The 16348-nt window shown below is 43.8% G+C and overlaps 1 protein-coding gene across 3 annotated transcripts in view; it reads right to left on the reverse strand.

Annotated features, from left to right (window-relative positions):
* The window catches only part of csnk1a1 (casein kinase 1, alpha 1), a 67976-nt gene that overhangs the window by 17229 nt on the left and 34399 nt on the right, over positions 1–16348 (reverse strand). For all 3 annotated transcript variants that reach the window (XR_015079306.1, XM_085995300.1, XM_085995301.1), the window contains 4 exons: positions 16119–16258; positions 10340–10418; positions 4347–4421; positions 3520–3626 (listed from right to left, as the gene is read on the reverse strand). Coding sequence is in view for 2 of the 3 variants with exons in the window: in XM_085995300.1 (XP_085851426.1) it covers positions 3520–3626; positions 4347–4421; positions 10340–10418; positions 16119–16258 (401 nt within the window). In the remaining variant the exon portion in view is untranslated. The remainder of the gene's footprint in view (positions 1–3519; positions 3627–4346; positions 4422–10339; positions 10419–16118; positions 16259–16348) is intronic.

A 16348-nucleotide genomic window follows, 5' to 3' on the forward strand; every position in this document is an offset into this window, starting at 1 on the left:
TGCACTGTTGTGGGGCTAGACCGGTGTCACACTAAAGCATTTTTTGTTGAAACAGAAAAGTCTGAATGCACTACAGGGCACATGATCATCAAAAATGCAACAGGAGGTTGGGGGGGGGGTGGGGGGGAAATCCAGATTCAACCCCATGCCAATGGAAACCCATTGTTGTAAGGCACTGGCACAGGGGAGAATGGGAAAACAGAGGGGGAGAAAACACAAGAACGATCAGAAGAAATTGAGAACGGTGGGGGGAAAAGGGGAAAGAACCCCCACTGGCTTCCGAGTGACTGGTGTGCTTAGGAGTGAGTTTACCCACACCCGGGGATTGGGATCTCACTAATGCAAATGCAAATCCATATCCTGCCTCCTTAGCATAACTTTCTGAATTCCTCCCCTCAACCGAATTGCTCAGTACTGTAATCTTTCATATCATATACTGTAACATGAAAAAAGATCACGTAATTCAATAGTCAGGGGGACAGATGGGCGTTTTGGCAACCGCCGTGAGCCCTACGTGGTGTGTAAAGGATATCATGGAGAGTGCAGAACATTTTGGGGGTTGTGGGGGGGCAAGAAAGAACAGCCAGATGCCGTGGTCCATGTGGGAACCAACGGATTAGGAAGAAGGGCTGAGGTCCGACAGGCAGAGTTTCAGGAGCTGGGGGGAGGGGAGTTAAAAAGATGGACCTCGAAAAAGGTAGAAATCTCTGGATTATTCCCAGTGCCACACGCTAGCAGTAAGACAAGACAGGTCAATGCGTGGAGAGCTGGAGCAGGAGGGAGGGCTGCAGATTCCTGGGGAAGGAGGGAGCTGCACAAGATGGACAGGTTGCACCTCAACAGGGCTGGGACCAATGACCTCACGGGGAGGTTAACTAGTGGATTAAATTAATTTGGCAGGGTAAGGGACACCAGGAGGAAGCATTAGAGAGGAGCTACAAGGAGCACAGAGGATTGGGAGAGAAATAGGAGGGATCAGACAGGGAGAAATGAGAGGCAGACCAAGATAGGTTTGGAGTGCATGTGCATAAATGCATGGGAGCGTGGTAAATATGATTGGTGAGCTGCAGGCACAAGTAGCCACATGGGACTATAACCGGGGCGTAGCTCAAAGAAGGGGAGGATTGGAAACTTAATATTCCTGGCTACAAGATATTCAGGAAATATAGGGAAGGAAAAATAAGGAGGCCTGGGGGGTGGTGGTTAGCAATGTTGCAGTGGAGGAGCATTTGGGGAAGTGTGATCAAAATATCAGGATTAGAGTAGTTCTGGAAAAGGACAAAGAACATTCAGGCATGAAAATACTTAACTGGAGGGCGGCTAATTTCAGTGAGTTGAAAAGGGATCTGGCCCAGGTGGACTGGAATCAAAGATTAGCATGCAAAACAGTAACTTAACAATGGGAGACCTTGAAAAGGAGAGATAGCTCAGGTACAGAGTAGACATATTCCCATGAGGGGGAAAGGAACAGTATCCAAAGCTAGTGCTTGCTTGATTACTAAACACAGATTAACATGAAACCGAAAAGGTTTCAGACAAATATCAGGTTATTATTACAGTAGATAACCAAGCCGAATACAGAAAGTAGAGGAGAAATTGAAAAAGGAGACAAGAGGGGCAAAGAGAGAGTATGAGAACAGATTAGCAGCCAACATAAAAGGGAACCCCAAAAGTCTTTTATAAACATAAATAGTAAAAGGGAAGGGTAGGGCCGATTATGGACCAAAAAGGAGATCTACTTGTGGAAGCAGAGGGCATGGCTGAGGTACTAAATGAGTACTTTGCATCTGTCTTCACGAGAGGATGCTGCCAATGTCACAGTAAAGGAGGTGGTACTGGGGATATCAGATAGGATAAAAATAGATAAAGAGGCACTAAAAAGGTTGTCAGTACTCAAAGTAGAAAAGTGACCCAGTCTGGATGGGGTGCATCCTAGGTTGCTGAAAGAAGCAAAAGGAAATTACAGATGTGGGAGTGGTGCCAGAGGACTGGAGAATTGCAAATGTGATACCCCTGTTCAAAAAAGGGGAGAGGGATAAACTCAGCAACTACTGGCCAATCAGTCTAATGTCAGTGGTGTGGAAACTTTGAGACAATAATCCAGGACAAAATTAATTGGTACTTGGAAAAGTATAGGTTAATAAGTGAACGCTAGCACGGATTTGTTAAAAGGCAAATCCTGTTTGACTAACCTGATTCTGTTACTTCATCAAAGAACTCAGAGGGTCGATTAGGGTAGTGCGGTTAATGTGTATATGGACTTTTAAAAGGCATTGATAAAGTGCCACATAATAGACTAGTTGGCAAAATTGAAGCTCGTGAGATTAAAAGGGACAGTGGAGCGTGGCTACAAAATTGATAAAGCACAGAAAGCCGAGAGTAGTGGTGAACTGTACTTTTTTCCCCAGACTGGAGGGAGGTATACAATGGTGTTCCCCAGGGGTCAATATTAGGACCACTGCTATTTTTGACATATATTAATAACCTGCACTTGGGTATACAGAGCATAATTTCAAAATTTGCAGATGACAAAACTCAAATGTAGTGAAAAATGAGGAGGATAGTAATAGACTTCAGGAGGCAGATGAAATTTAATGTAGAGAAGTGTGAAGTGATACATTTTGGTAGGAAGAATGAGGAGAGGCAATATAAACTAAATGGTACAATTTTAAATGAGGTGCAGGAACAGACACCTGGGGTGTATGTACACAAGTCTTTACAGGTGGCAGGACAAGTTGAGAAGGCTGTTAAAAAAGCATATACAGTAGAATCCTTGGCTTTAGAAGTAAAGCAGGGAAGTTATACTAAACCATCATAAAACACTTTTGGCCACCACACTTTAGGGAGAATGTCAAGGCCTTAGAGAGGGTGCAGAAAGATTCACTAGCATGGTAGAGGATGAGAGACTTCAATTACGTGGAGAGACTGAGAAGCTGGGGTTGTTTCTCAGAGCAGAGAAACTTAAGAGGTCTGATACAGGTGTTCAGAATCATGAAGGGTTTTGATAGAGCAAATAAGGAGAAACCATTTCTAGTGACAGAAGGGTTGGTAACTAGAGGACATAAATTTAAGGTAATTGGCAAAGAACCAGAGGCAACATGATGGGGAGAAAATTATGCAGAGTGGTTATGATCTGAAATGCACTGCCTGAAAGGGTGGTGAAAGCAGATTAAATAGCAGTCATCAAAAAGGAATTGGATAATTACTTGAAGGGGAAAAATTTGCAGGGCTATGGTGAAATAGCAGGGGTGTGGGACTAATTGGATAGCTCTTTCAAAGAGCCGGCACAGGCACGATAAGCCGAATGGTCTCCTTCTGTGCTGTATCATTCTATGATTCTAATTGCAGTTCTTCCCAATATGTGGAAGGTAAAAAGATATCAATGTGCCCAAGTATACATTTAAGACAAATTACAGAAAATATCAATAGCAAGATATGAAAGCAATCCTTTGGACAATAGCTGAATCCTACATTTTATTAGGACATATCCAAAAAGCACATTATGGTTTCACAAGTCACCTGAAAAGAATGCGGAAAAGCTGTCGGAGATACATGTAATCTGGTGCTTCTTCAAAACGTAGTCCACGACAGTAGTTCAAGTACATTGCAAACTCAGCGGGGAACCCCTAATATTGAAAGGTGAAAAGTGTTAGCTTTCTGTTCACAATGCATTTCTCTACTTAACAGGAAATCCAGGATCAGAATTCCTTTTTAAAAAGTAAACTTCAATAAATTTCAATTTTCTGGATTTTCTTTCTTTGCCAGCCCCTTGTCCTGTAACCATTTCATTAGCAAGTTGCTTAGGTAATACTAGCCTGAAAGATCTCAACTCTTGCAATGCAAAAGATTATTCCTCTCCTATCACAGAAGCCTCACAGTACAGATAGAGGCCATTTCGGCCCATCGAGCCTGCACCGACACATATCCCACCCGATCCCCGTAACCCCTACACCAACACATATCCCACCCTATCCCCGTAACCCCACGTATTTAATCCGCCTAACACTAAGGGTCAATTTTTATCATAGCCAATCAACCTAACCCGCACATCTTTGGACTGTGGGAGGAAACCGGAGCACCCGGAGAAAACCCACGCAAACACGGGGAGAATGTGCAAACTCCACACAGACAGTCACCCAAGGCCGGATTCGAACCTGGGTCCCTGGCGCTGTGAGGCAACAGTGCTAACCACTATGCCACCCAGCATCAACTCTGTTCAAAATGCCAGTTGATCTTAATTAAAGCACCCAGTTAAAGATTTAAAAAGACAATTAAGCATAGTTGATATTTTTAAAGAAAATGTTAAGAACATAAAAAATACCAGATTTGAACAAAGTAAAACATACCTTACACAAAACCTCAACTGGCGTGGACATCTTCTTCTCGCTAATCTTCTCGTATTTCTGCTTCTTCGTGGCTGCCTGTGGAACAAACATTTCAGAATGGTTCAAATTGAGCATGCGAGTTACGCAGAAAGTTTAAGAAACCAAGCAATAAACATGTTATTTTATAAGCCAATTCGTAACGCCTCAAGTAGAAAAACACCCGTTGCTTACAGTCCTGAAGGTCAATCTGGCTTAAAAAAATTTATATAACATTGACATTAAGTTCAACATTTAAAAAATTGATCAAATGCTGAAACAAGCCAGGACCTGCCCCTTAATACTTATTTTAATCATATGGGCTTGGTCACAGCTTGCATGCATTTATGCTTTTGTTACATTCTCACTGTTAAATCATCCAAGAAAGATCGCTATTAAAAAAAAGGGCAACACTAGTACGTGAACAAGTTAAAAGTCATGTTTGTTGACACAAATACAATCACTGCTAACCCCATTCCATCCCAAGAACAGCTATATTTTCAGCAAGAACACTGGAGTAATGAAGGAAGATTGGGACAAAGCAGAGTTAAAAATTATGTGTACTGTCTGACTTTTGGCCCTGTGGGTACTAAGCCACACAACCCTGAAGATTCTCATTTTGATTACTGGTATGTGCGGAGTTAGTTAATCTTGGACAAGGTAGGAACACGGCTACAAACTGGCATCAGTACCTCTGGGTTAGAGAGGCAGAAAAAAAACGACTGCAAGGGTCCCTGCTCCAGTTCACCACCCAGTTGTTACTCAAACAGCTAAGCTGCCCTCCAAGTACAGGAAACTCTTTTTTATCCGGCACCGACGGGACCGGCGTGGTGCCGGTTTATCAAAAAGTCCGGATTACAGAGAGGTATAGTTAAAAGGTACGAGAACTCCGTACACAGCAACAAATCCAGGCTTCCCCGTTGCTTAGCAACATATGTGCAGGAACCCTGATTGCACAGCCACAGCTCAAGGAACAGCCACTAATATGAAGTAAAACTTACCCAAACCTACTCCTGAATTTTGCCGGTTAACCGAGATTTCTGGTTATTTAGGTGCCAGTAAAGCGAGAGTTTCCTGTAGTACTATACCACAACATGGGTAGGTGCCTCCAAAAAAGACCAAGTTGGCAAAAAAAGCTGCTAAATTGAATAGTGATTACTGTGTTCTGAGTAACAACTTTAAAAGTAGTTAGTGAAGGGGCTAAAAAAAATTACATTCGGAAGAGCTCATGCAAAAGGTTAAAATCTGATGCAAAGATACAAACTGTTGCCATTGCTAAATTAACTGACAAACTACATTAAACCAATGAGGTTTCTTATATGCATTCAATGCTGACCATATGTAGACATACATTCTGGGATCTTTTAAATTTTCAGTGGAGAGATGTATGGCATAGTGGTTAGCACGGTGGCATAGTGGTTAGCACTGTTGCCTCACAGCGTCAGGGACCCGGGTTCAAATCCGGCCTCGGGTGACTGTGCAAACTCCACACAGACATTCTCCCCGTGTTTGCGTGGGTTTCCTCCCACAGTCCAAAGATGTGCAGGTTAGGTTGATTGGCCATGATAAAAATTGGCCCTTAGTGTTAGGGGGGATTAAATACATGGGGTTACGGCTTGGGTAGGATGGCTGTCGGTGTAGGGACCGGGTGCTAGGGTTTGGATGATCAGCCATGATCTCGTTGAATGGCGGAGCAGGCTCGGAGGGCCGAATGGCCTACTCCTGTTCCTATCTTCTATGTTTCTATGTATTATCTAGTGATGTACTGAGGCGTACAGAACACGAAGGCCGAGATTTTGCTGACCTTGGCGGGCGACGTCGGTGGGGGGGGTCCCGACCCCACTGCTATCTCCATCCCAGCCTCGGAAATAATTTTCCTATATTGGGCTTGTTAAGCCCACCCAGCGCGTTTGCCAGCCAATTAGAAGAAGTGGGACTGGTGGTGTCTTTTGATGACGTGTCATCAGCTTGTTTCCTTAAAGGGACCATGTCCAAATTTATTTTGACATTTGTGCTTTCAGTGTTCTACAGCAATGAGGTGCTGCAAACACTGACAAGCACTGCAGAGGTGTGCTGGGCTGCAATTAGGTTCTCCCATGACTCCCTCCATATGGAGGGAGTCACAGCACGCAGGGAGGTCCTCTTCCCTTCCCAAGGGCAGAAGAGACCTCCCCAGGAAATCAACACACCTGGTTGCACAGAGGGAGGTACAAGCAGGGATGTGGTCAAGAGGACCTGGGTGCAGTGCTGCAAACATTTCAACGATCTCAGTAGATCACAAAATGCGAGTACAAAGCCATACTCGCCCTCATGTGCCACTCATCACATCCCCATCACTCTGCCTTCCCTACCCTACTCCTGCACAGCCTTACGCACACCAACTTACCTTGCACCTCCACCCATCCCTCTCTATCTACACGATCACATCCCCATCTCACGAGCCACCCCTCACACTCCTCCTCCTCCTTCCCCCCCCCCCCCTCATCCTAGTGCAATCCTACCAATTAACAACACACAAGGGTAGCCACTTGGGTGTTTCATCCAATGTTAATGTAAAGTTTTTGTTAATGTGCTTTCAAACATTGAAACCTTTATTTTCAACACTTTGCGTTCTTGGACAGATTTGTGTGCACCTTTGAAGTGGCTTAGTGAGTTGCAGTGAATGGTGAGACATAATGGTACCCAATGCAATGGTGAGGAGTGTGAAAGGAATGGCTTGGGCATTGTAGGGATGCTTTATGGTGTTGCCGTGGGGTGGTGCAAACCTGGCGCATCATGTGGCAGCCAGGATGTAGAGTCAAACAAGTAAATCTGGTCATGTTGGGGCCATCCCTGGCCTCTTGGGCAGCAATGTGGTCGGGTGCTGATGCCCTTTGTTCTGTGCAGCATCAGGTGATTATGGAGAAGGTTGGTGTTGTTGCTGGCTGGTGTTGGGGCTGATCGTGGTGGGATTCTGAGGACAAAGGTGAGAGAGTATAAAGGGCACCCATGCTGATGGAATAGATGGCAGGTAAAGTAGAGATGACAGAAGCAATCTGTCAATGGTGAGAGAGGTAATGAGGTCAGACAGGATGGAGACTGGTGTAAAGAGTTGCAGCATGGTGAATCTGTTGTGGAAATGCAGTGAGGAAGATATCTCTAAGGTGGGAGCTTTTACTGTACATTTGAAGCTGTCAACTCAACAGCCGATTCAATGGCCACTGAACTCCCGCTTCAGCTTGACAGACGTGGTCCACAACCAGCGTGGACGAGCTGTCAAATGCAGGTGGTGAGCTGAAAATCATTCTTAAGTGGCTCGAAACAACCCACTAATTACCTGAATTGGGTCTCCCACTGTGAACCAGCCGCTGCGTGTCTGGTCTGTTCAGCGCCGACAGACCTAACATCGGGGAAAGGCGCGTGGCCCCACCCGACCCACCACCAAATGCGCCCGCTGACCCCCCCAGGAAAATCCAGCCCTAAGTATCTGATTTAATCCTTGGACTATGCCATTAGCTAGTCTTGGGCAGGGAATAGTGGGGCACGACAATTGGATCGTCGAAGAGAGGAAACAGATGAAGAAAAAAATGGAGGGAGGAACACATTTTGTTTAAATATACACCAACTTCGTACAATTGAACGTGTTTGCACAAGCTGAGTGGCCATAAACAGAGAACATGCAAGATGTACACTATCACTATTTCTGTTGGACAGCAATGTTCCCGCAGCAGTCTGGAGGTCCCACGCAGGCCGCTCACTAGCTTTTATATGCAAAAATTTGAATGGGCTGCGCAGCCAGTTAAAGGGACCACGCACCACGCACCAAAAGAGGGAACATTACTGGACAGGAGATAAAAGTAACAAGGAAGTAAACTGGAGCAGATCACAGACACAGTAGTTGTCTGGTGGTGTTAATCGCTTTACTAGGCAAACATGACTACTTCAGAATACATGGATGGCGATTAGTTGTAGGAAGTAATGGCACTCAATGAAGCAGTCCAGGCTCACATGCAGCAAGATCATAATAACATCCAGACTAGGGCTGTTAAGTAGCAGGTAACATTTGCACCACAAGCACCAGGCAATCACTATCTCCAACAAGAGAAAGTCTAATCACCGCCCCTTGACATTCAATGGCTTTACCATCATCAAATCCCCCAACATCAACATCCTGGGGTCACGACCAGAAACTCAACTGGTCAAGCCACATAAATACTGTGGCAACAAGAACAGGCCAGAGGCTGGGTAATCTGCGGCGAGTGACTCACCTCCTGACTCCCCAAAGCCTTTCCACCATCTACAAGGCACAAGTGTGATGGAATACTCTCCACTTGCATGGATGAGTGCAGATCCAACAACACTCAAGGAGCTCGACACCATTCAGGACAAAGCAGCCTGCTTGGTTGGCACCCCATCCACCACCTTAAACATTCATTTCCTCCACCATCAGCATACCATGGCTGCAGTGTGTACCATCTACAAGGTGCACTACAGCAACTCATCAAGGCCTCTTCTTCAACAGCACCTCCAACCACCTCTGCCACTTCGAAGGACATGGGCAGCAGGCACATGGGAAAACTACCACCTTCAAATTCCCTCCCAAGTCACACACCATCTGGACTTGGAAATATATCACCGTTCCTTCGTCTGTGGGTCAAAATCCTCAAACTCCCTACTTAACAGCACTGTGGGAGTACCTTCACCACATGGACTGCAGCAGTTCAAGAAGGCAGCTCACCGCCACCTCCTGAAGGACAATTAGGGATGGACAATAAATGCTGGCATTGCCAACGACACCCACATCCCATGAAAGAATAAGAAAATCCATCACTGGTGTAAAGACTGCTGGAATCATTTCACATCCAGTTGCAATGTTTTGTTATTGCAAAATATGTCTATTCTGAATGAATTTATTTCAGACATGAAAATAGATTTTTTTTTTTTAAAACCATTGCGTGATTCAATGGGTTCGTTAACAAACCTTCACAGCAAATATTAGAAATGCATGTTTTTTTTTTAAATTATAAATGTAACAGGAACATTTGTGGACAAAATATGCTTTAATCATACAAGTTTAGTTTCTAGATCCATCTAAATACTAAGTTGCAGACCACAACTTTTAACTTTCCTTAAATTTACTGATATCCGAACAATCCAGCCACCACCTTACATTTAAAAAGTAAACAGTACTTTGCGCCAGAGTCTTGGGTGTTTATTTCTGCCTAAATTAGGACAATATGCTTCTGGTATTCACCAAGTACACAAGGCACTCCAGCTCCATATTGTATGGAGGTGCATAGAAAGACAAAGCATCAATTGCAGTGGGGATGGGAAGGAAAAGGTGGGGATGAAGCTAGGATAATGTATCTTAGTGGATAATTGGCTGAGGTTGGAGGAAGTGAAATAAGTGGGGAACAGGTTGTGGGCCACACCGGCACCATATTCTATGATGCTTCCCAAGATCCTGCTGCCTTTTGCATTACTTGCTGATTGGTAAATACCCCATAGGTGCCTTTCCATGTGCAACAGTTGATGAGCACCTTCTTACAGACTTGATCAGCAGCAAGTGTCAAGAACTTCTTGCCCCACTGGCAGTAAGCAGAGGAATGCCTTTATGAATTACATAAAGGGAAGGATATACAAGTAAAATGGATTCCTAAAAAAGTCTATATCCTTGGTGATTTTCCTCTATAATTCATTACAAACCTAATGCATTCAGAATGTTGCAACAAAAGTTTATATGGTATACAAATTCTATCCAGGACTACTACTCCTTCAAACTTGTATACAAGCTTCTCTTCCTCTTTGAAGATGCAGAACTTTTTTTTAAATGACATTTCCAAGTTCTTCAGCTACAGACTGAAAATACTGTGATTTTACTGAAGAATTGATTACAAAGTTCAGATCAAAACCAAGAGCTAAATTTCAACCCACGCAATTTACTTCAAGGCAGACCTATGCTGCTACTGAATTCTTTCAAGGGTCTGCTCTGAATTTACCTTCAGTCCTTGCCAAGGAAGGCTTGTTCTGTTGAAGTACATCAGTACATATCCTAGAGATTCCATATCATCACGACGACTTGTAGAAAAAAAGACAAAGTTAAATATCTTAAGATACAAAACATATCGAGTGACCAGTACTTTAACTGCTTCTCCTTGAAAGTACTTGAATCCGCCTTAAATAATTACAAAACTAAATAGTACCACATAGCGAGCACCATTAATTTAATTATTTTCTTGCACTCAGTAGCTGCTTCAATGATATAGGTTGCAAGTGGTCCTTGAGCAAGTCCAGAAAACTAACCCAGAAAATGAGTAGTGCAATCCAACCGGGATGCTGACCTAGAGGCACCCAAGCCAGGGAGAATATCAGCTGATATTTCACAACCCACATCACAGGAGCAGCTCCAAGGAAGAGACAACACAATATAGGAGTCAGAGTCATAACGGCACAGAAGGTCATTCAGCCCATCCAGTCTGTGCCAGCTCTCTGTAGAGCAATCCAGTCAGTCCCATTCCCCCGCAAGTTTATTTCCCTCAAGTGCCTATCCAGTCTCCCCTTGAAAACATTGTGTCTCCGCCTCCACCACTTCCAGGTCATCACCACTCGCTGTGTAAAAAAGATTTTCCTCACATTCCCCCCTGTATCTCTTGCCCAAAACCTTAAATCGGTGTCCCCTAGTCCTTGTACCATCAACTAGTGGAAACAGCCTTTCCCCGTCTAGCCTATCCAAACCCATTATAATCTTGTACACCTCTATCAAATCACCCCTCAACCTCCTTTGCTCTAATGAAAACAAATCCAGCTTCTCCAACCTGTCCTTGTAGCCAAGATCTCACATCCCCAGAACCATTCTGGTAAATCTCCTTTGCATCCTCTCAAGGGGCTTCACATCTTTCTTGAAGTGTGGTGACCAGAACTGGACACAATACTCCAGTTGTGGCCTAACCAGCACTTTATAAAGGCTCAGCATAACTTCTCTACTTTTGTACTCAATACCTCTATTTATGAAGCCCAAGATCACATATGCTTTGTTAACCACTCAATATGTCTCACCACCTTCAGGGACCTATGCACATTAACTCCCATGTCCCTCTGTCCCTGCACACTCTTTAAAACTGTGCCATTAAGTGTATATTGCCTCTCCCTGTTCCTTCTACCAAAATGTATCACCTAACACTTCGCTGTACTAAATTCCATCTGCCACTTGTCTGCCCATTCTGCTAGCCTTTCTATGTCCTGTTGCAGTTGATTGATATCATTGCTGTTTGCCACACCTCCAAGTTTGGTGTCATCAGCAAATTTAGAGTCCAATGCAAGGCATAATGAACAATATTATGAATTTTTGAAAGTATATGTAGGCAAGTATTTTGTACTGAAAATATTATCCCCGCCCAGTAAGCATTTAGTTGAGCAGATTGCAAAAAATGCAGAGCATCTGGGCTCATTTCAACTCTATTAGACAACAGCTGACTGCACCAATCCACCAGCGAGCGGTCACTTGATTGCCCATTCTTTTAAAAACTCAAGGCCGCGAGATGAGACAAACATCTCTTTAAAAAAATCTTTATTAAATATACTCATTAGGTTTTGCTACCTATTATTACCTTCAGTGACACCCATTTTCATTGTTTACCTCAAGCTATACCCACTTTTGCAAGCTTAAATCGTCATATTTATTTTCCAGTTGAAAAAAGTAATTGTTGTAAACTTCAAATCAATACAGACCCAGAGACTACACTCATTAATCCTGTGAGAATCTTAAAAAATAAATCTCTGTTGTTTTCAACCCACCATGAAATTCTCACCCCCACCCCACCATCCTCTTGACTACAGCTAGGAAAACCAATGAAAAAGGTAAATAAGAGTACTATGCATGCCCTTTATACCAATTTCATCTGTTCCCTGTATTTCAAAGGAAGGGAAAACATGCAAAAAAAATTGCCAAAAAAAGTTACCAATTTAAATATGCCACTAGTTAATTCCAATCATTTTAAAACGAATCAAAAAAGTGATCCTAATTCTAAGTTGACATAACGTGGACTAGAATATATCAGCCCCACACTATTGGCTTCATATGCAAAACATCCAGTGCTTTAGAGGCAGTTTGAATGCAGTGCAGTTGAGTACCCGTGTTTTATTTTTCAAATTAAATCAAGTCAGTGCAAACAAGTACAGCCAAAAACCTCCAGCAAACATCGCCCCAGAATGTTTTTATATTGAGCTGCTAGACAAACCCAATTACCGCACGTGAAAGTTAATATGTCACTTTACAAAGAATTTCAATGGCTAAAGCAACTTATATATCTAGAGATTCCACTTTTTTTATATACTGTACCTAAAGGCCAATAACTCTACCTTCAGTGGAAAAAGCACCCTTCACGCCCCTAAAAAAACTTTACTTCCCATGGCTCCCAATAAATCTCGATTGTCTTTACCAGCATGTTGGGATAAATAAAATACATTCTATCCCAGACATTTTCCCCAAGAGTTAAGTTTCTAAGAGGGAGAACGTAATATTTTTAAAAAGTAGAGTTGTGGCATATTCAAGCTAGAGACCCAAATAAATGAAAATTAAATTCAGTCAGAAATTTCTAAGAGAAGTTCTGAAATACCAATGCTAATCAATAACCATACTCGTGCCCCTTCATGTTATTACATGCTTTGGTTTAAAGTAGATAAATACACCCACTAAACTGATTTTGTTCCCCTTTTTCTGAAAAAAAGCTTGGCCTGCCAAAATGGTTTCCAAAAAACAGTATTTTTTTTTTTTTTTAAAAACCTGTATCTTACTGTTTGAGCACATTCAAGAAAACTGGAAAATAAATACTACAGTAGCTTGTTGTGGACTTGTTTTGCTACCAATTACAGTATCTAGCATTTTCAGCCACTTTAAAATCAATGCTGCAATCATGACCTCACCATCTTACGTGGCCTCTCAACTCCCACTCTTAATCACTGGCAAGGCCATCTCCAACCATTTCCTCGTATCCCGAGAGACATAGTCCCCTACCCACTTCCTTCTGCATCCACCCTTGCAAAAACTCCCAAGTTATTTACATCTACACTTTCAAATTTCCAACTGCCTAGCCTTTGCCCTATACTTGCTACAATACCAGTGCAGCTGTTGATTTGCTCAACACCTCCACCATTGATTCTCCTATCCTCAACAAAACAGTCCCCGTCTCCCATCCCAGTCATTCCTCCAGTAAGGTGTATTTCTTCATTCCCTCAAGTCGGAGATGTAGGGCTAGATTTTCCTGGACCCGTCAGGCGGGGTTTCAGGCATGTGGGGGGGGGGGGGGGGGTCCCAAATTTGGGGGTCCCGACACCATCCCGCCCAAAACCCCACCCCATGCAACTTTCAGGGGCAGCGGGTACCCGCCCCGCACTGGGACCCGCCGAAACCAGGCGGGAAGGGATTAGTGCCAATTAACTGCCTAATCCCTATTTTGAGGGGTGTCGTGTGGGATTCCCGACGGCTCCAATCCACGCCAGGTTAGAGCAGGCGGGCCGTCGGGTTGAAGGAGTTGGCAGGGTCGCGATGTCGGCGCTCAGGTGAGTGATGGGTGCATGAGTGCAAAGGTAAGTGTGTTTGGTGTGTCTAAAGTGTGTAAAGAACTTTTACTTACCTTAACAGCCTTTCTTCCTGTAGGCATCGGGAGTCCATCACTCAGCCGGCACTTAAAGCTGAACGGCTGCGATCTGTGAAAAGTGACAGCCTTCAGCTTTGAGTGCTGCTGAGAGTTCTAACTGAGTCTGTGCAGAAGGACTCATGTTAGAACTCAGACTGTCAGCAGCTTCAAACAGCTGTAAAACACTGATATTTCATCTGTCAAGAACTCTGACAAATGAAATTGCAGTCCGTGACGTCACCTGTTGCCGGGTGGCCCTTAATTGGCCTGCTGAGCGTGCTCAACAAGGTCAATCAAGGGAAAATCGCGCGGATTGGCTAGACGTCGATGTAGGCGGGTCAAAAACCCGAAAGTTGTAGTCCCGCCTTCTTCCCGACAGGTTCGGGAAAATCTACCCTGTAAATTTGAAAGTCTCTTGCACATAACTGGTTTAGCCATCTTCGATCACCAGATCTGGCTGGATTGCATCAAGCTCCACCAGCCCTCACTCTCCCAACAAAACCACTCTAGGATTCTCCTGGTGGTCAAAGATCATCCCTGGCTTTTCTCCAATACTAACTGTGTCTCTCTCCCAATCTTCTCCATTCTCACCTCCAACAAGTGCAAGGAATGAACAGAATTTTGTCACCAGGATATGGACCATCCATTCAGCTGCCTCTGCTGCTCTGAACACCCATCCCTCCCGACCAGACACCCCACCGTATTTACAAACTCCCTTTCTTCTCCAAAGCCCTTCAACATATTGTTGCCTCCATGCCCATCTCTTCCACATTTCGATTTTAATCCTGCCAATCAAATTGCAGCCCTCAGCACCAAAGTCAAGAACAATATTTGTTATGTCTGACCATAGTGCATTATTCCTCCTTGAACATGCTGCAGCATTTGACATGGTGAACCACACCATCCTCCATCATTGCCCAGCTTAGTGGGGCTGCCCTGTTACCTAGCCAATCATAGCCACTGCATCTCTACCACCCTCGCACTCACCACTGGAGTGCCCAAGAATCTATCCTAACCGCCTCGTCTTCCTCATCTATAGACTGCCCCCTCAGCGGCATCAGCTTCCACATTTGTGCCGATGACACCCAACTATCTCGCCCGACCTCTCAACTGCCTCTTTGCTGTCAAGACTGCTTGCCTGAAATCCAGTCATGGATGAGCCAGTTTCCTCCACTTCAACATTGGGGAGACTGAAGCTATTGTCTTTGTCCCCCATCACAGTACCCATGCTTCGGACTCCACCCCGCACCCAAACTACGATCGAGCTAAACCAGACTGTTCACAATCTTTGTCCTACTCAATCCCAAGCTGAGCTTCTAACCCTATATCCTCTCCATTACAAAACGCTTAATTTCACTTCTGCAACACTGCCTACCTAAACCCCGACCCCAACTCATCTGCCACTGAAGCTCTTGTTCATGCCTTCGTCACCTGTAGACTTCACTATTCCAGTGCTCTTCTGGCCTGCCCCTCATTCTGTAAACAATTCATCAAAAATTCTACTATTCTAAATTCTGTATCCTATCCTGCACAAATTCCCACTCACCCATCACAGTGGTTCAATTACTCATTGGTTCGTGGTCCCTTAAATGTCGTAAAATTTTAAATCATCCTCCTTGTGTTTAAATCCCTTCCTGATCTCATCCCTCCCCAACTCTAACCTTTTTCAATGCTACAACCCCACAAAACACACTTACTGCCTCTTGTGCTCCTCCTCTCCCTTCACCCACCATTGTAAGCAGTACCTTCAGCATTCTAGGCCCCACGCTCTAGACATCCACCACTGAAATATTGAAATGTCTTTCTACATGTGTTGATTACCAACTGGAAGTTGATCAGGCACAGCTAATTTACTGAAATAATTATACTGTCCAATTGAAGGCACGCGTAGGGAACGCATTTGGTGGAATATCTTGCTTTCAATGGATGCCAAATGAAGCAGCAAAACCCAGTTTGACTAAACGAAAGAATTATGCAAGTGATTGCCGAGGCTGACCTTTTAAATAACCATTTTTCTCCTTTCGAAAAGAAAATTCATGCACAGCCTAAACTCCATTACATTTTCTTAAAAATAAGTTGCCTAGTTACATTACGGACATTTAAAAAAATAATTTTAGAATTAAAGATATTAATAAACCCTTACCTCTGTTCAATACCTAGATGTGCATTGATGCTGGCATAACGTGCTGTCCCTGTAAGATTTTTGTCTTCTCGGTATGGTATGTGTTGCCTTGTTCGGTTGTCACGATATTTTTTGGCCAAACCAAAGTCGATCAGAAACAGCTGTAACATGAAGTACAACACAATATAAAGTGAAACCCAGCATTCGGTTCAATTTTGTAATACATGATAACTCATTTCCTAATAAAATAG

The sequence above is a fragment of the Somniosus microcephalus genome, chromosome 8 (assembly GCF_052327205.1).
Source record: "Somniosus microcephalus isolate GS21.2 chromosome 8, FLI_Smic_1.0, whole genome shotgun sequence".
NCBI classification, from domain to species: domain Eukaryota; kingdom Metazoa; phylum Chordata; class Chondrichthyes; order Squaliformes; family Somniosidae; genus Somniosus; species Somniosus microcephalus.